Here is a 23,318-nt window from a genome sequence, read left to right as displayed (position 1 = left end):
TTTAGAAGAAGAAAGAAGATTAAGTACCCTGGACACTTGTATGTTCAGTCTGCATTTCAGGGTGTGTAATGCACAGAACTAGCGTTACAAAGTTGAATCGTAGACATGTTGTGGAACTCAGTAGTTATGAAGAAGAGGTTCAGTGACATCTTTTCTCTTTTCCTGATGAGGATCAAGCATTTGTTTTTCTCAGGGCAAAATTTTAGAGCGAAGCATAATGGAATTGAAGAAAAAGAAGATATAAAAAAGTGACAAGAATGATGTTGCTTCTTGTACATTTTTAAACTATGCTTTGTTTGAGTACATTTTGCAGCTTTCATACAGAGATCAAACTCCTGCAAAGACAGTATGTATAGAAACTGTAAGCTAATTTGCTTTATTAATTTGAGGTTGACACTGTGACATGGCGTCTAATTATAGCAGCACAAAGTGACTGCCATCAAAATTTTTTTCGTGAGCAACGCCAAGAACTGCATGAAATGACAACTGAAAATGACAACTCTACATCTTACAAATTTCCGTTCTGAACGAGAAAGAAAATACAGAGAATCATGCCTTATCTATAAGTTCAAGGCATTGCAACAAATAGGCATAAACATTTCAAAAGGAGCTTTATAATCTATCCGCTATGCTAAATTTCAAGCTATAGGCAACACACTTAGTTTGGTTTCTTGGCGTATCCTTCTTTTTTTCTTTCCTCTTCTTTTTCTCAGCCGGCGTGTCAGACGCCGTTGACATGCCGGCTAACACGCGTGCGTTGGCACGTGGTTGACACCATGTTTTCCTCGTGTTTTAACTGAACAATTAGTAGATTTAAATTTTTTGCACATTGGGGATTCAGGAAATATAAAACTTCGACAGGAGCTATCATTAGAACTAGTGTACAGTACTTCTAGCACTTCTTTAATCAAACAATGCAAAATTTGCGCTTTGGTTGACTCAGCTTTTACTTATTGTGTTAAGATTGATATGAAGTGCTACTTTGTTTTTTCTGCTGTGTGTACATGTTTTTAGACGCAATCCTTTCCATTGTATGGAGTTCTCGCTCACACAAAGCCATGTACTCGATTGCAGATCGACCTTAGGCAGAAGTGCAATCTCATACCTGTGCACTTGCCTCTATTCATTAGTGTGCAATACCGCGCAAGCCTGTGCATAACTATACGACGACTGTAAAGCATATGAAAGCTCCAGCACCAGTTTAAGGCACAAGATTAGACCAGATTTCTTGAACAGAAAAGCTGATTTAACACATTATTAATGTACAAGGAGGCTTGTCCATGCTACCTAACCTGACAACTATTGCTTCTAGACCCTAAAGAATGCAGTAAAAAAAAAAAGTAGGTGCTTGCTGCAATGGGGAGAAACAAATTTTTCCTGTACCATACTATAGGTGCTTACCCATTTCCAAGTTTGCAAAGCGAGTGCTTTCCTGCATGGCATGGCCACCACTATGGCTAATATTCATGCTACCAAATCTGCATATATTGTATCGCATGGTTTACCTTACAGAAGTTGGGAACTAGAAGCAGGGTTCATACTTTGTATATTTGTTTTCTTTTTTTCATTAGTTAAAGTAAAAATAGCAAATCATTAACTTCATTCATGCTCCTCCAGTCACTTTTCTTTTATAGAATGTATTCTAGGGTTTTATGCGCTAAAACCACGATTTGATTATGAGGCATGCCATAGTGGCGCAGTCCGGATTAATTTTGACCACGAGGGGATCTTTAAAGGGACACTAAAGTGAAACAATAAATCAGTTTAGACTAATGAAGCATTGTTTGAGAACCCTGCAGGCAGTGATTTCAAAAAAATAGTTTGATTATTAGATGAGAAAATGAAGGTCCAAGTATTAGTATTTGAATTTCGCGCCGAAACCCCAGCGCCGGTATGTTAGCGTGACGTCAGGGATTCCAAAGTATGTTTTCGCATTTGGGCCGCTTTGGCTGAATAAAGGTTCCCGAAACTTGCCATGTTTAATATTTGGTTCCTTTGGAACTCAATATAGTCAATCTGTACCGCTATATATAATTAGTAGGCCCTAGAAGATGCCATCAAAATCCACGACGTCACAGCCCCCAGGTGCGGGAACTCAAGTAGGCGTCGCCACCCGTATTTCGTTCTTGCGCTTTTTCTGGCTTACCAAACGTCTTATCATTGTAACAGTGGTGTTTTTGGTGTTGTAGAACAGTAATTTACCGATGCAGAAGAAATAATTTTTCACTTTAGTGTCCCTTTAACGTGCCACACAAGCGTTTCTTGCATTTCGCTCCCATCTAAATGCGGCCGCCGCGGCGGGCACATTTTTTTTAAACTTAAATATGCGATTCCTAAAAAAGATCCATCAGCAATGATTCTGCGTTGCTTCGATTCAAAACAGCAATGATAAGCATGCAATTTAATGTATGATGGTATAAGTTGCAGCTAGTGCATGGTCAGAAAAAATGTTAAGCATGAAAGCACCATAAATGAGCACATTTCAAGCAATAAGTGAACAAGTGAATCGTTCACTCTGCAAGCCCGTAATGCAAAAATAACAGGTGCAGCGGTAATCACGCGTTGCTTTGAGAGAATAAACAAGTGTCTTACCTGGCATTGTCAGAAAGTGATACCTCTCATATTCCGGCTCGAAGAAATGCACGCTGATATGGCGGTACTCCAGTTCTTTCAAAGTCAGGGCTACTTCACACTCGTCGCAGTTGTACTTCAGGTGAGTGATTTTGTGCACAAGTTTTATGTGCCTCTGCAGACTGCGATTGTTCGCTAACCGCCGGTCGCAGTACTGACATTCAAAGGAAGCAACTTTCGCCATTGCGAGACCGCGAAGAGAAGCATGGTGTTTCCTAAAAACCGATTACGTAACTATGCTCAGTGCGTGCAAGCGGGCCTTTTATATCTGCGGGTGCTCTGACCATGGAGGAAAGAAAAGGCTGAGAGATGCTGACGTCACTCTTTGCGAAGCATGAGTGACGTCGGAAGGCGTGGCAGATATCCTCTCTTGTGCATATCTCTCTCCTCCGGCCCGCAACCACGCACGAACTGCGTGGGCTGCACGAGCGCGCCTGTAGCAATTCGAAAGCATCTACTATTCTGACAAAAGATGCAATCGCGATGTAACGTTGGCGAAGTCTGAGTATTCTGCCCTGGCATTGAAACAAGTTTAAAATAAACTCCTCACATTAGACCGTCATGTTGGACTCCGCAACTTTTGCGGGATTTTGTGAAAAGCAATATGGTTTATTGGTCCAGCCAACTGAAACTGTCCTGATGGCTTCTAGACCCACCATGTTGTATTAGTGGTTTTGGCGTTGCGCTGCGAAAGTGAGGTTGTGGGATCACATCTCGGTCGTGGAGGCCGCATTTCGACGGGGTTCGACGAAGTAAAAATGCAATGCCCGTGTACCGTACGTTGAATACATGTTAACGAATCCCGCGCGGTGAAAATTAATCCGCAGTTCACCGCTACGGTGTGCCTCATTATCAGTTTTCGACTTTGGCACGTGAAGTGTCAAAATTTGAATGTTTGATTAACCGCAGGTACGGTGGCTGCCTAGTTCCTGCGTCATTTTAGATTACCTTTATCGTTCATTTCTACCTTCGTTTCCTCTGTTTGGGCTCCCTGGGGCTAGACCATAGTGGTTATGGCTAGACGCGGCGATGAAAAAATCAACGAGTCTAGAAGTTCAGGACAACATTCATTTGGGCTAGATGGTGCATACTTGATTTAGGAAGGAACAGCGCCAACGAAGACGTTCACAAGTGGGGAGAACGACACAGGACAAGCACCATGTTAAAATTGGCTCCAAGGCGCTGTCAATACAGGTTAAGAAAATGTTAGTAAGCACCGGGGCTACGCAGGATCCAATACAAATCCCTTGTCTTTGTCGATAAAACTTGTTCTCGAAAGAGATTAACGTCACATCAAGGTAAAATTCTAGCATTTTCATAAAATTATATATTGACACGCCAGAGGAGTTTTGGAACTCTACTGCACCGTTACTTTCCATAGCATCTCTGACAGAACGAAATAAGGCATCGTGGGGCACAGAGTAAAACAAGTCTTCAACATCTACTGAAAACACATAACCATTGGAAGTACATCCCTCAAGAAACCTAACAACATCTTTTGAACTCTTTGTGGCGTACGGATCTTGAACTTTAAGGGATGCAAGGTGCTTTTGAAGAAACTTGCTTAACACAATCAGCCAAGTTCCATTTTCGCTGACCGCTGTTCTGAATGGCACGGACAGTTTGTGCGTTTTGGCCGTAAAGAACATGGAAAGGGCATTGCTTTTGCTGTTACCAATGTCATTGGCCAGCGTGCTCAGATCTAATTCTTTGCACATCGCAGCCGCCTTGCCTCTCACTCGCGTCGCACTAGCTTTCAGAGGGATGAAGTTCTTTGCAATTGCTTCGCCGGCTCTTTTTTGAATCTCTTCCTCGGTGAGCACCACAAACCCACCATCCTTGTCAGCTTGAAGAAGCCGGAGTCTATTCTTCCTGAAATACGACACGACTTTTCCCATAGAATCTTTGCTAGTCAACGTGTTAGTGCTGGTCGTAGATCTTATAAGCGTATCCACACCATCCAGAAGGCATCTTTCACGGTTTTCTTCCAACGCCTTTCCTGCTATGCGCCTATTAAGCGCTAGGAACTCATGTGCTTCTATCCGTGGCTCGTGGCTGAATTTCGGACCTTTGTTCAACACATGCCTGACATCGTTGGGAAGATCAACGTCTCCGATGACCATCACCAGCCTTTCCGGGGGCTTCTTGTCCTTCTTCAGAGAAGAGGACTGTAAACACTGGTTCAGTGTCTGAGCCCATCAAAATATATATGTATATATATATATATTATAGAGAGAGAGAGAAAGAACAGCGCATTAGTAACTCCCAGTTATGGATATCCATACATTTGTTCCCACGCGCAGGCATCATGTAATGAATGATTGTAGACCAAAAAATATTTCGCGTTTCTTTCCGGATAAATACATGAACATTAATAATGCCTTGGTTTTCATACTTATTAAGAAGTAAAGGAACATTACAGGTTAGCGATTGCATTAGATAAATTGTTAGCGTTTTTGGCACGAGCCATCTATCCTGGCTGTAGTCCAGACAGTGATTGTACAAGTGAAGAGACTTTGTTAGAGGAAAAAAATATGAATAGAGTAAAGGAAAGCCATACAGATCTGGCAGTTTGAAATCGCGTTAAATTTGGTGAAAAGTGGTGATGTTGTGTGGAGGTATGGAACGTTAGCAATAATTCCGACGTGCACGTTTCTGAAGAAAAAGCTTGTGTTAGTGTTCACAGTGGTGCCCCACACATGCATGCAGTAGTTAATATGAGACGCAAATAGTGCCTGGTAAATTTGTAATTTCAACTGTTCTGGAAAGAAATAATATTTTTAAGGCCGTTGTGGCTGGACCATCCCAATGAAGTGGAAAGGAGTGCGTTCGCTTTAGGAATGACATCGCAAGCCTCCAGACCAGAGACAAACAGGCTGGTATCATCCACATATAGAATGGTTGTTGCCTCGCTTTCTGCAAGGGTTCATCGAGCAATAAGGTTCCCAAAGAGCTCCAGCTGCACGGGAAGGTGCGAGGTGAAATCCGGCAACACTCATGCAGGCGGCTGTTCCCCCACTCTCCATTCCCCCCAGCCGCACTTTGCTTCGCTGCACCGCTCATTCTTGGCTCAGCAGCCGTCCGATATGGAGGTTCCCATTGTTGATCGCGCCAAGTACGAGATTTGTTCCGCAATTCGCTTTTTGCACGCCAAGGGGACTCCCCCGTATGTCTATCATGTCATTAACGTAAATGTCGAAGGGGACCTAAAATGCTGCCCTGTGGGACACCTAACAATATTGCCGTCCGAGGAAATACTATTTCCAATGACAACGCATTGCCTGCAATCAAGCAGATACGAACACAACAAAATATGTCATTCCATGTACACCATTGGCAGTCAACTCTGTTAATAGAATCTTGTGTTGCGGACTGTGAAGAGCCTTGCTGTAGTCCATAAATATCCGGACTACTAGGTTTCATTTTTCTAGCTTCTTGATTAACACCTGCTGAACAAGCAGTGCAGTTTCGGTAGAGCAGGTCATCAAAGCTGTTTCTCCATCGCCAGGGTTTGTGTCATGCTCTCCAACCATGATTCCTCGCTCCTTTGTGCCCTCCAGAGGGGCACGGTCATGGCCCCCCAAACAAGGGGCTTAAATCACCACAGCAATGAAATTGCAATTTTTCGCTTTTAATATGCTTCAGTGCAATACATTGCATAAGCCGCGTTTACATGAATGCGACAACGTCGCATTGCATTTATAGCGCATCACATTCATGTAAACAGCAGTAATGCGCTAGGAAGGCGCATCGCATTAGTGCGCCAGGCGAGGGTAGATTTACGGGCGCGAGTCGACTCTCGCGGAGCATGTAAACGCAGGATCGTCGCATTAGGAATGATGGGAAGGAATTGGCCACCAACATGGCGGCGGTCCCGGCTGCCCGCTTCGAATAGAATTTGGCGTTGCTTTTGTAAAATGCACTTCGTTCGCAGCAAATGATTGTGTAAACGGCTTTCGCTTAGTCTCAGGCCGCTTCGACGACAGAGTATTATGGCTAACCTTGTAGTGTTTTCGAGATCGCAGCTCGTTTCGAACGGGTCGAAGCCTAACGAAAGAAACATTCGAGATGTCAGCGCTACCTATCTCTAGAGCCGGGAAATAGCCACAACGACGGCATATGGCCTCTGAGATCCGAAGATCTCGCTGGTCAACTGAAACTGTAAAAAACGTGCGCTGCTTAGCGTACGCTACACTATAGCGTATAGTGTACGCTATAAGTTGCGTACGCTAAACCAAAACTGTCTATTTCTCGGCACTCAGCCACCAACGTGCACTCCGCCCACTACCGGATATACCAGTTAGACCGGAAGTCGGCTGCACTTCCCTTATGCGACACCTTGTGGCGCTGCGTTTTCGCGAGAGTTAATGCGCTACATGTAAACGGCGTCGCATCGCCTTTCCCAAATGCGCTGGGAAATGCGATGCGCCACTGTCTCATTCATGTAAACGGGGCTATAAGCTTCCCTGCTTAACTCAACTGTAATGTGGCAGAGGTGACTTTAGGAACACTTTCTAGATATGCCAAACAATATGTGCATTCTGGTCAGAACTACACCTGACTTAACATTCCGACATGTCGGCATATGGATGGCCCTTGTGCAGTTTAAGAGCACAAATACGCATGCTGGTTGTGGCTTGAGGAAATGTGATTTCTTAAACAAGTTTCAATGCCAATGCCCTAGACTGAGCTTCACCGCAATGCAGTTGTGTTATGCACTGGAGCTTCTGTAATGTATTGCGGTCCATCACTGCAGCAACGTCAGAACCAGCTTTGAATGGGTGTCATGTGAGTTATTAGATGTCTCGGTGCTCATACTGTGACAGATGATGGCACATGTGTGCATGTATAGTCGGGAACATGTGCAAGGCTGTGTTGCAGTCTCGTATATGGAGCTTGCAAGATGGGCGAAGCAAGGGCCCAAATCAAGTCAAGTCAAGTCAATTTATTTCAGCATTTCTTTTGTACAGACAGAAGAATGCTAGGACAAGCACAAAAAGCTGCTAAGCTGCAGCTTGACTGGGTGCTTGCCCCATCACTTGGCAGAAACAAGAGACAGAAAATACATTTGAGGGAAAAAAATATTTACAGATTTCAAATGGTCATGTAAAAGCATGGGAAAAAAACACAAAGTACATCATACAGAATACTCAAAAATCTGTAGCGACTGCTCTGTTATAGTATGTCACTGAAAAAAATATAATGAACAGTAGCGCACAGAACAGCAGTCTACAAAAAACGCTAAACACATGACGTAAAATAATTAGAAACCTCTCTACAAGAAAATTGAACAGAAGTACAACATAATTATTTCAATTCGATGTAGTAGTCTAATCATACTGTCAACGAACGGTCAATATCTTTTAAGAGCACCAGCGATTTAGTAGAAACGTTTTCCATTTCTTGCGGGTTAAGTTATCTATGTCGATATTGTCTTTTTCCAGGTCACCTAAAAGGGTAGCTATGCGCGATTTTAACCTGTTTCTTCCATGACATGTTCTTGAAAAGGGAGTCAGCCAAGTGCTTCTATTTCTGAGCGTATAGGGTATGTCCGATGGTTTTGTTAAGGTGCATAAAGTAAGAAAGGTGGTTTCGTTTTGCTTAAGACTGTTTTTGTATTTTATTAGTAGAGTAAATTCATACAATAGCTGAAATGGAAGTATGCCATATTTTAAAAACAGATCCTTTGTATGCGCATCATGTACTACATTCGCTATATGACGCAGTGCTCTTTTCTGTAGAGTACACATTTTCTGAATGTTCCTCCATGAAGTAGTTCCCCATATAAGAGTACAGTAGTTAATGTGAGTTGCAAAGAGAGCGTTATAAAGCAATAATTTAATCTTGTCCGTCAGTACATGACGAAGCCTAGAAAGCACACCGCACGCTCGTGACAGACTTGCACATACACGATGTACATGAGCATCCCAGCTTAAGTGTTCGGTGAAGATAACTCCTAGTGTTTTAACCTCACTCACAACAGCTATTTTTTCACTCCCTAGGTACAGATCAAGTGAATGGTTAACTGGTTTTTGAGAAGGTGTGAATAAAACTGATTTTGTTTTTTTGGTATTAATTTCAAGTGAATTTGCCATACTCCAGGTGTGCATTTTTTGAAGTGTTGAGTTTGCTAAGCAAGAGAGCTCCTGAACATTGTATGCTTGGATGAATATGGTTGAGTCATCGGCAAAAATAATAAACTGCGCATTGTTACTAACTTTTACGGTATCATTTATATAAAGGTTAAATAAGATCGGCCCTAATATGCTCCCCTGGGGTACCCCTGCAACAATATCTTCTAAAGAGGAAAGGTGACTTGCGATTGCTACTGCTTGTTTCCTATGCTTTAAGTATGATTGTAAAAGAGAAAGAGGTAGGCCACGAAACCCATAGTATTCTAATTTAGCAAACAAGGTTCGATGACTTATTCTATCGAAAGCCTTGGAGAAGTCCACAAAGATGCCTAGCGTTAATTTTTTGTCTTCAAAACCCTGTAATATTACTTCTTTCTGTGTTAGCAAAGCGAGTTCTGTGGACATGCGCTGGCGGAAGCCGAACTGTTGCGGTGATATAAGAGAGTGTTTTTCGCAGAACGAGGCGATTCTTTTACCAATTACTTTTTCCAAACCCTTAGAAAAAACTGGGAGAACAGAAACGGGTCGATAATTTGAAAAATCGTTTTTGTCCCCGCTCTTGTATAAAACTGTTACTTTCGCGTGCTGCATTTTTTCAGGAAAAATGCCTGTAGAAAGAGAAATGTTATATATGTGGTTAAGCACGTGCACAAGAAAGTCAAGTACATACTTTATGGGCCGTATTTGAAGACCATCAATATCTCGAGCTTTACTGTTCTTTAGGTTTGAGAATATGGAATAAATTTCCTCGGGTGTAGTCGGAGAAAAAAATGCGGAGTGAATGTTAGGTTCATTTAAAAAGCTCATAGCTGCATTGTTGTGGACGCCTGACACTAAATAAGTAAAGTATGTATTAAATTGGTCGGCTAGCTCTCGGCCCTTCATAAGCCTATTATTGGATGTAAGCTGTAGTTCATTGAACTGACCACTACGATTCAAGAGCTTGTTAAGTTCGCGCCATAAAGCTTCCCCTCGGCCGGTACATCGCAAGAACAAGTTTTCGTAATACAAATTTTTCGTACTGCGCAAACGTTTTGTTACATAATTTCTAAATTTTTTAAATGAGGCTAGGTCAGTAGGATCCCGTGTGTGCATGAACTTTGAGTACATAGCATTCTTTTTTTGTATTAAGTCCATACATTCAAGTGTAAGCCATGGCTTCCTGATTTTCTTAGGCTTCCTTATCGTTCTAGGTATAAACGAGTTGTCATACGCTATTTTAAAAATTTCCATAAAAATTACATACGCCTCATCAGCATCTGTGCATTGAAATACTGGTGTCCAATCTATGTTTTCTATTTTATGACGAAACATATCCAGCGTTCTTGTGTTAATATCTTGAATAATAAATGTATCGGGATTATCTGTTCCGTTTTTTTGTAACTCATTTTGTTTGCAAAACATAAATATGGGCAAGTGATCACTCACATATGCGGCAATGACGCCCGACGCAATGTTGCTGTCTGTGCAATTGGTTATAAACAAGTCCAAAAGGGTTTCAGAAACGCAACTAATGCGTGTGGGTTCTGATATGACGTTCATGCAGTCAAACGAGGCAAGTAACAGTTGTAACTCACGGGAATCAGATGTGGGTTGTAGAATATTGATATTACAATCACCACCTATTACCAAGTCTAGCTTATTAGAAGAGGAAAAGTCGAGCAGTTTTTCTAGGAAATCAAGAAATTTCCCAATATTTCCATCAGGAGGGCGGTAGACAACTGCAAAAAGATGTTTTCCGCATTGCACGGCTAGTGTTTCATAATCATCGGTAATGTTAGAAAAGTCATTAATAATTGAACATGAGAGTTTAGTGGATACAAGTAGCGCTATGCCCCCACCTCGACGGTGCTTTCTATTTAAAAAGAACGTGTTAAAACCAGGTAAATGCAACACGTCCATATCAGAAACGTACCAAGTTTCTGTTATCATGATCACATGAAAATCTACGTTGAATGAAGAAAGAAGTGCTGTTAGGATGTCATGTTTGTTTACTGCGGATTGCGCATTACAGTGTAGAAAACCTAGATAATCGCGTTCAAAAGGGCATACTACATCTTTTGGGTCAGTCATTGTAAGCCGTCAGACAGTGTTGACGTGGGCTTATCCGTAACTGTCTACTCCATTTTGTCCAAATCATTTTCGCAGGTGATCCGAATCACGTGAGACGTTTCTGTTTTTCTAGCGAACACCTTCCCTCCCTTCGTCCAAGCGAATTTCCAGTTCAGTGCTTTCTTTTTTGCAATCGTCATCCCAAGCAGCTTCTTTAACTGGGGACACAAGTGTTCGTTCAAGAACACGGGTTCTCTCACGCTATATCCTAGATCTTGTGTGGTGAACCTCGTTTTTCGCGCCTTCTCAACGACTAGATCACGTTTCGCTCGGCGACTGAAATCACTACAACTGCCGGAAATAGCTCTAAATCCCTGCCTGTACACTCCTTAAGGGTTTCGGTGCTTTTACCATAACCGGAGATTGCACATATTACTATATTTTCAAAACTGAGCTCATTGGAACATCTTCCTGTTCATGCTATGCACACAAAAATTAGGAATAAGGGAAAAATTATGCAGATCCCACACCCTGTGGGAATTGATGTAAGTGAAGCTCTCCATGCTGGATGCTCTGATTGACGATAATTAGCAGTGTTGACGGCTAAAGCTTAATTTCTTCAACGTTTAGGCTAACACGAGATTGGCGAATTGATGTTAAACGTTACCTTGTGGGCACCACTGCTGTTTGTCTGCGTAATAGGCGGAACACACAGGGAGAGGTGTTTGCATGAGGCATTGTTGTGGGCCATATCTTATAACCCGAGAGGGTTGAGTGTTGTCACTTCCTCATATGGCACATCGCGTTATGGCAGAAGTTTTAAACTTGAATTGGATTATGGGGCTGTACGTGCCAAAACGACACTCAGATTATGAAGCACGGCATAGTGGCAGACTCCAGATTAATTTTGACACCGTGATGTTCTTTTATGTGTCCCAAAATCTAAGTGCACATGGGTTTTCTATTTCGCCCCCGTCGAAATGTGGCTCCCGCGATTGGGATCAAATCCATGACCTCTCGCAATGCCATAGCAGCAGAGCTAATGCAGCGGGCACAGAAGTGTTGATTTGACGGTCAACCACTTCTGTAGTGTTTCCTGGACGCTGCAGTGTGCTTTAATTAATGCGGCTCTGCTTCTGCACGCCCTGTGTGAATTGCCCGCTTGACATATTTTCATTGTGTTTATTTTTTCAGAAATAGCAGCAACGTATTGTATTGTGCCTTGAACATAAGCACACCGCAACTGCTGTTGTATGTTAGTGGAGTTTCCTTGCCTTCTCATGTCACTTCCCCCATCTTATATGGGAACTGCCACTTCTCCTCCCTCTTCTTCTCTCTACAGTTCTATCTGTGTCCCCTCTCGCCTCACACATAAGCGCTGCAGTTTCTTCAGTGCTTCTGAGGGGAGTCACGGATAATTGCAGCTGTCAGGTGGCTAATGTGACAACGGCCAGGGAGCTCCAGAGGGCATTGTGCACATTCGATGCGGTGGGGTGAAAACAAGCTTCTCCCATCTCCTTTCCTCTCTTACTTATGCCTGTCATGTATATACACACTCTGAACACCCCCCCTCCCCCCCCGACGTGGTGTGTGTGACATCAGCAGCAGTCCACAGCAGCAGCTGGAGTGGGAAAGTCAAAGGAAGAGACAAAGAAAGCTTCACTTTAAAACAAAATGTGTAAAGGTTTCTATGCTTACCCAATGAGGAAACCCGTCCGTCACGTAAGATGATTGCTTTCAAGATAAGGCCCGCATGAGCGAGCGAATTGTAAGATCGGGCCTGCGCAGCCATGCCATATGCAGCGGCCGCTGATGTACAGTTGATAATGGTTTGCATCGAGAGGAGGCAGCATCATTGACCACATCTACGTATGACGTCTACCTAACGTGACACTGTTCAATTACGTCACGTAGAACAGCACGCATTGGCCAATGCTCATCTTCCATGAAGCAGCAACATCATCCAAATGCACCATGATATAAAAGGAGTGAACAGTGCTACTACTGGCCTCTGCTTCATACTCATGCTGGTCTCAGTTTAAAATTTTGGTGTTGCAAATGCGCTTCTCCATTTCATGATTTTTTTCGTGGCGTTTCTCGCAATTATATGAAACGCAGCAGCATATGACGACAAAACAGTAGGTGATCAGTCGCAAATGCTTATGCATCATTTAGATAACTCCCACAGGATACTCTGCATGTAATTTTATCTTTTTCCACTTTCAGTATGCTTCAGCGCTATGGTATGCTTGACTGCGTAACCTTGCTATGTCCAGTGTTTGTGACCCCTTCCCACTGTTGGTATACTTCATCACAATGCTAAGTGCATGGTTGAATGCGTAACACCACTGTATTGGGATGAAGCTAACTTATGGGTCTGACATTACAGTTTTAATTTAGCATACGCAACTATAGCGTATGCTATACGCTAAAGTATATATAGCGTATGCTAAGCAGCACATTTCTTTAGGTTGAGTTGGCCTGTGAGATGTTCAGATCTTAGAGGCCATGTGCCGTCATTGCGGCTATCTCCCGACTGTAGCTATAGGTGGTGCTAACATGTCGGATGTTTCTTTCGTTAGGTTTCAACTCACTCGAAACGAGAAGCGATCTCGAAAACACCACAAGGTTATCACAGTTATCATTTACAAGGTTATCATTTACACAGTCAGTTGCAAAGAACGAAGTCCATTTTACAAAAGCAACGCCAAATTCAATTCGAAGCTGGCAGCCGAGGCCGCCGCCATGTTTCACGCAAATTCCGCAAGCCACGCAAAGACACTAATGCTAAATCTGAGAAATAGTGCGCGTACGCTATACGCAATGGGTCGTTTAGCGTTCTGCGCATGCGCAGTGATGACCCACTATTTTATAGCGTACGCTAAACTAAACCTGTCTATTATGCAGCACATTTTAGATGCTTGCTGGTTTTAAAGTCCGAAAGCTGAGATACAACAGCGTCGCACACTATCATGTGAGGAAAACGAACCGCTGCATGCAGCAAGTAGCGTCAGCATAAGCACTAGATTACAGTTGAACAGCTCTACAATGAAGACCACAATTAATTTGCCTGTAAAACAAAGAAACTTATGCGTCCCTGGCGGCTGATTTACGTTTATAAAACGAATTCCGCACCAGTGCCGCCACTGCCCCGCGAAGATGTCACCAGGGTAAGCTGTGCGCTAGCGCTAACAGCAGTGTATTTGAAGAGCGTGCTGATATTACTAGTTCTGTTGCCCTGCTCCAGGATTCACTCACCTCGTATGCTACTTGTTGTGATGGATCAACGGCTGACGAATGCATGGATAGGCCGCGAATGTCAACGAAGGCGACCAAAAATTTTGCAGCAAGGGAGGCTTAGGGGCACTAGACAATCAGGGGCTTTGCTTTGCATGGTTCCTGCATTTGGTTGGAGAGCAAGCTGGGAACCTCAATGGAGCATAGGGTGGCTACAGTAGAACGTGCTGTCAGGGATATGTTGCAGAGAAAATTTAGCGGTCTATTTCATTAAGTGTCTCTTGAATTCTTGTTAAAGATTTTCTTTTGTTGAAAGTGCTTAGCTATTGTGAGCAGTGAGCTGCGCAACCTTTAAAACAAAGTGACCTGCATAGCGAAGGATTTTGAAGGTGCGAGCACTTTGTTAAAAAGGCGTTTGACTACATAGATACATTCAGAGCAGCGCTTTCTACCCTTTAGCCCATGCAGAATTTGTAGGTCCTATTTGCGCCACCAGGATCTGCCGATGTACTGCAGTGAAGCCTTTAATATGTGTCCCAATGTCCAATGCTACGGAGTTCAATATATCCATTTAATGTCTGAGCAAGTTTGATGTATGAAGTTTCATATACATGTAATTCTCTTGGTGATTCACCACCTGTTATTTAAGCAGTAATTCTATTTATAATTGTTTAATATAACAAGGTTTAATTGTAATGAATTATTGCTATACGACATTCTTTCCATTACTATAACTAATACTCTCAAGCTTGGAATCTCCCAGCTTCCTCATACAGTTGGCCAATGTGACAGTGCACCTGACACAACAAGCCATGTCGTACACTTACTCTGTGCATATTCACAGCCCATGCAAGCTTGTGCTGAAAGCTTGTTGCTGCTTGCAGAGGTAAACGTTTCACTTGACTGTTGTAATGATCTCGCTGACTATGTGATGGAATAAACAGTTACTCCACAATAAAACATAGTATGAGGCCATTTTGTAAACATGAGCTTGAAGTAAAACTGTGCCATGCATCGTCGAAAAAGGAAAACAACATTACAGGGATGAGCATACTTATCGTGGGCTTGTCTCTATAGCTTTTATGTCTTGCTTTGTCCACATTATGCTGCACAGTTTTAGTTGAAGCGGTTATTGGCTGGCAGACGTCTTCCCATCATGTTACTACGAGTTTTGATGAAAGCAGTCTTGGCCAGCCTCTCTACCCCTGGTTCTCTGGCTTAGGTGCTGGTGCCTCCAGTAGTTCACATTTGAATGGGTCCAAATTAATTTTCCCTCTCAGTGAAATCATACCAACTTTCCCAGGTTACCGGGCTTCTACAATTCCTCCTAAGTTGAACTTGTTCAACAGCTTTACCGAGTACTTTAAGTAGGCAGTGTATTCTATGTCGTAGGGCAAACAGAAAATTAGCATAAGCACTCTTGCTTTCAGGCTGCCATAGACTTCGAGTTAAAAGTGCAGTCGAGATCAACATGTCCAACCTTGATCCCTCCAGCCAATGTGCCAGCCTTCCCTATGAGCCACTACTTGCGAAGGTGAACATACCTTCTTTGTTCCATGCAAAACATTTTGTTAACTGTTTCCAGGAAAAAGTAGTTCAAGCATAAATGGCCAACGCATGCTCTTCATACCAGGTTGCCATGGATAATGGAGACGATAGGAAAGTACAGGCCAGCGTCGCTGTCCCAGATCCATCCGGCAGCTTTTCTGTCACAGGTCCATGTGTCCTAACTGCTGGTCTTCAATGGGAGTTGACACTGTCTCCTTCTATAGGGGGCATTTTCTGACATGCTCTTCTGTGGGAGAATGCCCCATTCATAAAAAGAAACAACAAAGATTGGACACAAAATGGTGCAGCTCATTAAAAAAAAATTACTTGCTGGGTTCGCCACTGGGCCGTATGCGTTGGCGCTCGTGACTCGACAAAAAGCAGCCACAGCGGCACGTGCAAGCTCAGGCTTCACATAGTTTCGCGCCCATCGCAAGAGGGGCACTTCACGGCTACATTCGGATATCACCGGCGCACAAGGAGGAAGTGCAGAAACATGCACGCTTGCAGTCTCAGAGGGACGCGCATGCGTGCAAACTCGATACCATGGGTGCACAGCTAGAAGGGAAGAAAGGTCGTTTTGCCACACGCTTGCGCACCCTGTAACATTTTGTGGGCGAGTGTACATGCTAGACATGTTGTTTTTTCTTATTTTTGAAATGTAAGCCTTTGGGATGTATAATACATATAATATGCATCTTAGCTTTGTTGTGCATTAAGAAGAATTTATTTTATAAATACTATATAATTATCTGAAAAGATGAATGTTTCTTTAGATTTCACACATTTCTTTTGCTACATTGTAAATGTATATCCTAATAGATTAGTGTTTCGTATGTTATACGTTTGCCGATAGGAGACTTACTGCTGCCATGCGAGGGCCTTCAGGCACATTAAAGCTGTATGTTGCAGCTTTTCGCCTGGAGGACACCCAACAAAGTAAGTTTGTTGGAAATAAAACCATTTCTGGTATGGTAAGTCGAAAATTCTATTTCAAGTCGCTGCCTCTAGACCCTTCGTGCCAACCGCCATTTTGGCAAGGCTGTGTGATGTCTGGGAATAAGGCTGCTTCGATGGATTTCAAGACCAGATAGCAGCCTTCCTTCACACACTCTGGCACCAAAAAGGGCAGCACAGGTGTCAGTGTTACTTGTGCTACAATTCCTTCACTTGTGCTATAAATAGCAGCAGCAAACTGCCAAGATGCAAAAGCAAAACAATGAATGAGGGCCATAACGTATTTCCCAGCTCCTGAAATCAGTTCCAGTTTTTGCAGTAGACAAAAGCATGGCCTTCAAGATCAGCTTCGATTACCAGTGGGAACAGTTTCCGAGGGTGCCAATTCATTTCATCAAGACTCAGTGTTGCCACACTGCTTTTGATTGAAGTGTGAGAAAAAAATATTGAAGTGAACGTTTTCTAACACATTGAATGCAGTCAAATTTTCTTTCTGTTATGCTTTCCTTTTATTTCAAAGCAAAAAAAAACAAAAATCTAAGAAAGCAAGAAGCAAAACAGAAAGAAAAATATCTCAGTATAGGGCATCATTGCACAGTGTTGTGAAACCAGATGTGCATGCCTGTGAGGGTGATGATTGGCCAAGTGTGTGCACTATACATTCAGTGATGCTACAGGCATGCACTCTGCTGTTTGCGTTTCATTTGACGCTGATAGTACATCCACACAATGTAGCCACAGGGACAAGTGAGCACTCAAGTGAAGCTTTTTGAGATCATGTTTAGTTGGATCATGCAAATAAAATGCATTAATTAATCATATGCCATGGAAGATACAAGCACAAGTACACAAATTACTGTGCATGACAGGAGTGGCTGCGAAGATGTATAAGGCTCACACAAAGGCCGGACAGCAGACAAAGGACGATGATATTTAACTAATTTCGCCAGGAAAAATGACTTCGAAGTTTGTGCATTAAGTACGAAGAAAATCCGAGGATACCTAAGCACTTCTTATGAGTTGTGAATACTTTAATATCCAACTGAACGCCACTGAGCAGTCTGAGTTATGAACTCCTCGCGGGCAAGCGGACACGTTAAGACGCTTGGTACATATTGATTTAGCCTCACCGAGGCGCAGTTAGAACACACACAAGAGCTTGAGTAGACAAGGAACAGGTGGTAACACAGGCTTGCGAGAGGGAAGGTGATGTTTTGTCGTAGCAATGCACTCTCCCCTCGCGAAGTAGCGCAGCAGCAGATGTTCCCCTTCACTCGCTTTCCTCTGCTGAGACACGAGCCAGCAAGTGCAAGCTAGTGTCATGAGCGCGCCTCGTGTGCTCACATGGCGTCACAGTCAACGGGAAATTAGGCACCGTTTTGCTGCTACAGGTGCTGCCGGCTTTTTCACTGAAGGAACCATTTAACATTCTTGCATAAAAAAATATCCTGTCACTGACCACATAACAAACGGCAATAAAGAAATTCCGTTAAAAGTATTGCATCAAACCAGCTCAGAGCACGAAAGATTGACCAAAGCTGTCAGGCTTGGCTGCTGAAAATTAATGTCTTGTAGCAAGGTTTAACGAGCGAAAATGATATGCAAGAATACTCAGAATGATGCGAATGCTCAGATGCTAAGCTCTGCTCTTGTGCAGGAGCTTGGCAATGCAGCTGGCATAAATGCCAGTCTTCTGACTACTACTCTGGTTTCATGAAAAGTAGGTTATTCTGGCAACAGTATCACTGCAACATCACTGCAGTGCATTTTTACTTCACAGTGAGTAAGTACACTTTTACTTCACTGTGTCAGATAAACAAGTCGACAGACGTTTGAAGTGGTTCAACCACGATTCACAGCTGGAGAACAGGATAGCAACCATAGAATTTGGCGAGATGATTAGACAACAGGCAAAGGAGAGTGGACAAAAGTTGGAGGTGAAAGCTGTTCTGTTTGACTGTGACGAGGTGTAATGGAGTCGTCAAGCAACAGGCAATGGCGATGGTGCTTCCTAGCGTGCTGATATTGTTCTGGCTGCAAGGCACATAATGGTGATTACTGCATTTTATAGTGTCCCATTTTTCTTTAGATGACAAAGTATTTAAATTTGTGTATTGGTTACATTTGCAGTGACATCCAAAATCTAGATTTGTACTTGGCAAAGACAATACTTAAAAATTAAGTTCAGTGGTTTTACATGCCAAAATCACTAAATGATGATGAGGGATGCAATAATGAGAAACTCTGGATTAATTCTGACTACCTGGGTTTAACATGCACCCAATGCAAGGCGCACAGCATTTTTTGCACTTTGCCCCGATCGAAATGTGGCCGCAAGGGCTTGGATTTGATCGCACGGCCTTGGGCTTAGCAGCCAACACCAAAGCCACAGCACCAGTAACATTAAAACAAAGCAGTGATTTGATAAAGCGTGTAAGAGCACAACGGTTTTTAAGCATTGCTTCATGCTAAGGTCTAAGTTCGGTACTGTCACACAACAACCACAATAATGAGATGAACAACGGGGGTAAAATGCTAAATTAAGCTGCAAAATTATGAAGCAAAAGCCTTTGAAGCTGTGAAGTTCTTTAGGAACTTGCAAGGTGTGGACATTTGGACATGCAAAGGATGTAGCCTTTGGAAACAACTTTCCAAGTTAATTAGTTGTTTTTTACTAAAGCAATACTTCATCACAAAGCAAATAGCTATAATTTCAGTATGCTCCAAGACTGAATGCCCTATGATGAAAATTTCTATTGCATTTCTAGCAAGTTATATGGAGCAACCAAAGGTAAGAGACATTTGATGCTAGTGTTCAATAAATTTCAGTTATTAGACAGCACTCGTCCAGTGCCCTTCCGTGTGTCTTCCATTGTTTCCGCACTGATTAGTAAGTATGATGCTAGTGACTGTAATAGAATACGCGAAGGCCGAGAAAATAGCAATGGCAATGAAGAGCTATTGCTTGAACAAAAAAAAAAAAAAAAGCATAGGTGTAGTGCCAAAGCAGAAAGGAGAACATGAACGAAAAGTATGTGCAAAGTCATACATGATAAGAGAAAGCAGCAGGCAAGATGTGGTGAGCAGGGGGGTGGGGAGGAGTATTTTGTAAGAGCCCACCTAGTGGACTGTCCATTTCGGCCGCTACTGATTGGCTAGGGCTGCTCGTCTCCTCCTCTCACAGCTGAATCCAATCGGCAGTGGCCGAAATGGACAGCCCACTAGGTGTACTCTTACAGAATACCCCCCCCGCCCCCCCCCCCCCCCCAGGAGAAAATGATGAGATGGATTCTTGCCTAGTGAAGTGCAGCAACTGTTCTTTTTTTTTTTCCAGAGTGAACGTGAGTGAGACTGGAGATGTAATGGTGATATGAGGCTTTGATGTGGAGATAAGCTGTGGTCTGGGATGAAGCACAATTTTGGTTTCCAGCTGTGGATGTATTTCCAGGAGACCCTGCAGATAGTTTTTTTAGCAATTAATAATTCACGTATCTGGCGAAGGAAATCATTACAGTGAACATGCGGCATAAGCAATAGACAGCCAGGCACATATAGCAAAAGACAGTGCCACTGTAGAGGAATGGCGACAGGGAAGAGCAACAAAATGTGATCAAGCATGTGCAGGGAGAAGGGTACAGAAAAACTACAAGGGATCACACAAAGGAGATCAGTTTGACAGTGACGACAAGAGCAGCACTTATGAGCACAAATTTCAGAAGAAAGTAGCAAATTAATTGAGTCATCAGTTGCCAAAGAGCAAGCACTTTCTGTCACGAATGCTACTGATGCCAAGCATCAGTCCTGGCGCTGTTAAGGAAGTGAAGGCGCAGTTGTGGCAAGGGATAGCAGCAGGTGTCTCATAAAAATGGCAGTACCGGGCAGTACTGGGCTATAGTGTGCCAAGAGTACCAGCCTGTGCTTCTTGAAATCTGTCACCTATGTCGAGTTGAAATGTACTGCTAAAGTGGGTGTACGTCGGAAAGACTTTCTCGCCCGTGCGGCGCTCGTGCCGAGTTGGTGATGGCGGATTATTGATTTAATGAGCCATCTTTCGTCTCATTGAAGATGTTTTGCGTCTCTTCCCGGGCGAGGAATAGGGGCCATATAGTGTAGACCAGGCATGCTCTCCTGGAGCAGTACCTTCGCTCGTGCACCGCTTTTTGTACGCTGCTCTCAGACTTTTAAATGGAATATTTGAATGGTCCCCTTCGATATAAATAAAGGTTCTTCAGCAAAACCATGTGCAATAAATCGGTAAGCGGGAGCCGCAGAGCTAGCGAAACGGAAGCAAAGCAGGCAAGTCGGACGTACATTTAAATTAAATTATGGGGTTTTACGTGCCAAAACCACTTTCTGATTATGAGGCACGCCGTAGTGGAGGACTCAGGAAATTTCGACCACCTGGGGTTCTTTAACATGCACGTAAACCTAAGCACACGGGTGTTTTCGCATTTCGCCCCCATCGAAATGCGGCCGCCGTGGCCGGGATCGGATGTACATTTAGACAGAGCGTTATTATAAGCTCAGGTGCTCTCGTGAGGGCTCCGTTTGCCGGTGATGTATGCCGTCCTGTCGCAGTACTGGTAAAAATCCATTATATCGTCGGGACGAAAAAAGCACCCCGCCACTTCTATAACACCAGTCGGAACACTGCGGCCGCCATCACGTTTCAGAGTGGTCTACGGCCATAAATTGCACAACGACTTTCGCTTTTCCCAGCTACAGGGTGCTAAATGTGTTTCGACATGCAGACATGCATGTTCACGCGTATCTCTTGAAGGGTGCAGTATGCACCGATAACCAACACATGATGGACACGGCGTAATGCTTTGGCATTACGCCGTGGCATTAAGTTATCCGATTGGCCCTCGATATCACAGGTTCACTGATCCCGTCGCACGTTCCGTATGTTACCAAAAAGCGCAACAAACCTACCGGCAACATCCAAGGAGACGCAGGAGGAACACTTATGCACGACGCACGGCACGCACGGCTTCGTCAAGAAAGGAGACATTGATTTGAAGGATCGCCAGCCGACACACGGCAAAATGCGCGCCTAGGGACAAACGCATACGAAACAAGCAAATCGGCTTCTCCTCCGTAGTACCTAGGCAAAGGGAGAAATTTCAGGCGCAAACGCCCCCAGATTTTCTCTCTCGCACCCGCTGAAACGACTGGCCAATCCCGTGAACTGGCGTTTCCTCTAATGACCGTCTCGTGGTCGTTCGTACTGCTTCGCGCGCTACTGTCTGCGATCAGACCGCCCAAATGGTGTTTATAATTGGATATGACATGTATTTATACCTTAGGAATAGATGCCTTGCTTTCTCTTCTTTATTTAATTTTATTGATATTTAAAGGGACCCTGAAACGATTTTGACGATTTTCTACAAGCGTACTGAGTCGTTAGAGTAGGTCCTTCTGATCATTAATTGACACATCTAAGTGCTCCGCGTAAAGCGTGTAATTTATTATAAGATTTTAAAAATGCACATCGCTGCCGATCGGAGCACGCTGCTCGGCGGAATTTTAAGCCGCCCCTACCCATATGACGAAATTGATTGATTGATTGAAAACTTTATTGTTCCACCGAGCTGGGGTGCCCGCCTCTTAACCTACACGTAGGTAGGGGGGGAGGACGAAGCAGTCCCCGCGCGTTGAGGACGGTGAGTGTTCACGGCCTCAACGGCCAGGCGAATTGCTCGACGCTGGTCGTCTTCAGCCTCGCTCTGGAGCAAGGCCTCCCAGGCTTCTCTACTGTTAATGTTTTCATTGGCCCCTGGGGAGCCAGCACACTCCCATATTATATGGTCTAGCGTACCTTTTTGCTTACAAATTTTGCAGAGGGCGTCGTTATAGTCCCTCGTCTGTGTTAGGTAGATCCAATGTGGTGATGTATAATTGTTTCCCTGGAGGCGTCGCCAGATGCGAGCGTCCTCCAGAGAGAGAGACCGATGCGGAGGCGAAAAGATTCTTCTTTCGGCTTTGTAGTGATCGACAATTTCCCTGTACGTGATCATGCTATCTTTTATCCCTGGAACTGGCTGCTCTAGAGTTGCCCGGTGGTAGAGTGCTCGGGCGAGCTCGTGAGCGGCTTCGTTGCCTGGGACTTCTTCATGGGCCGGTACCCAAATAAAAGTTATGTCCCTCCTGGGAGGGTTTTTGAGTAGAATGTGGAGGGCTTCTTCCGAGATTCTCCCTTTGTTAAAATTTCGGATAGCTAATTTGTTATCGCATAATATTACTCCCGCTTTTGTACCCGCACAAGCGAGCGCTACTGCAACCTCCTCGGCTGTACAGGCGTCCCTCGTGCACGTGGAGCACGCTATCTTAACGCACCCGTCGCCATCAACCACCGTCGAAACCGCAGCCCCGTCTCTGCCGCAAGCGGCGTCCACGTACGCTACATTATGCGCCGGTGTGTCTTTAAGTTTATTTAGTAGAGCCTTAGCCCTGTGAGCTCTCCTCTCTTTGTTGTAGATAGGATGCATATCTTTAGGTAGGGGGGCGATTCTGAAGCGCTTACGCACGTCCAACGGAATGTCCTTCTTGTCAGTCGGGGCACCCCTGTCACATTGAATTCCTACCCATTCCATGATTTTTCTCCCTGTTTTAGACTGGCCTAATCTTTCCAACTGAGACACTCGTACTGCCTCAGTGAGTTCAACTAGCGTGTTGTGAACCCCCATTTTGAGGAGAAGGTCTGTCGAGGTCGAGTCTGGGAGCCCTAGGGCTCTCTTAACGCTCTTCCTAATGATC

The 23,318-nt window shown here is 43.9% G+C and overlaps 1 protein-coding gene across 8 annotated transcripts in view; it reads right to left on the bottom strand.

The window, feature by feature from the left end:
- LOC140218989 (uncharacterized) overlaps positions 1-21,773 on the bottom strand; it is a 35,452-nt gene extending 13,679 nt beyond the window's left edge. For 4 of the 8 annotated variants that reach the window (XM_072288806.1, XM_072288808.1, XM_072288807.1 and 1 more), the window contains exon 1: positions 2,593-5,110. In XM_072288806.1, coding sequence (XP_072144907.1) covers positions 3,708-4,754 — 1,047 coding nt within the window. In that variant the 5' untranslated portion in view covers positions 4,755-5,110 and the 3' untranslated portion in view covers positions 2,593-3,707. Of the gene's footprint in view, positions 1-27; positions 2,564-2,592; positions 5,111-15,684; positions 20,014-21,494 lie in introns of those variants that run through there. The other 4 variants (XR_011895222.1, XR_011895223.1, XR_011895225.1 and 1 more) reach the window with 4 other exon arrangements.
- Positions 21,774-23,318: the final 1,545 nt, after the last annotated feature.

This window comes from Dermacentor andersoni, chromosome 6, assembly GCF_023375885.2.
Source record: "Dermacentor andersoni chromosome 6, qqDerAnde1_hic_scaffold, whole genome shotgun sequence".
Taxonomy (NCBI): domain Eukaryota; kingdom Metazoa; phylum Arthropoda; class Arachnida; order Ixodida; family Ixodidae; genus Dermacentor; species Dermacentor andersoni.
This window is presented reverse-complemented; position numbering and strand designations above follow the sequence as displayed.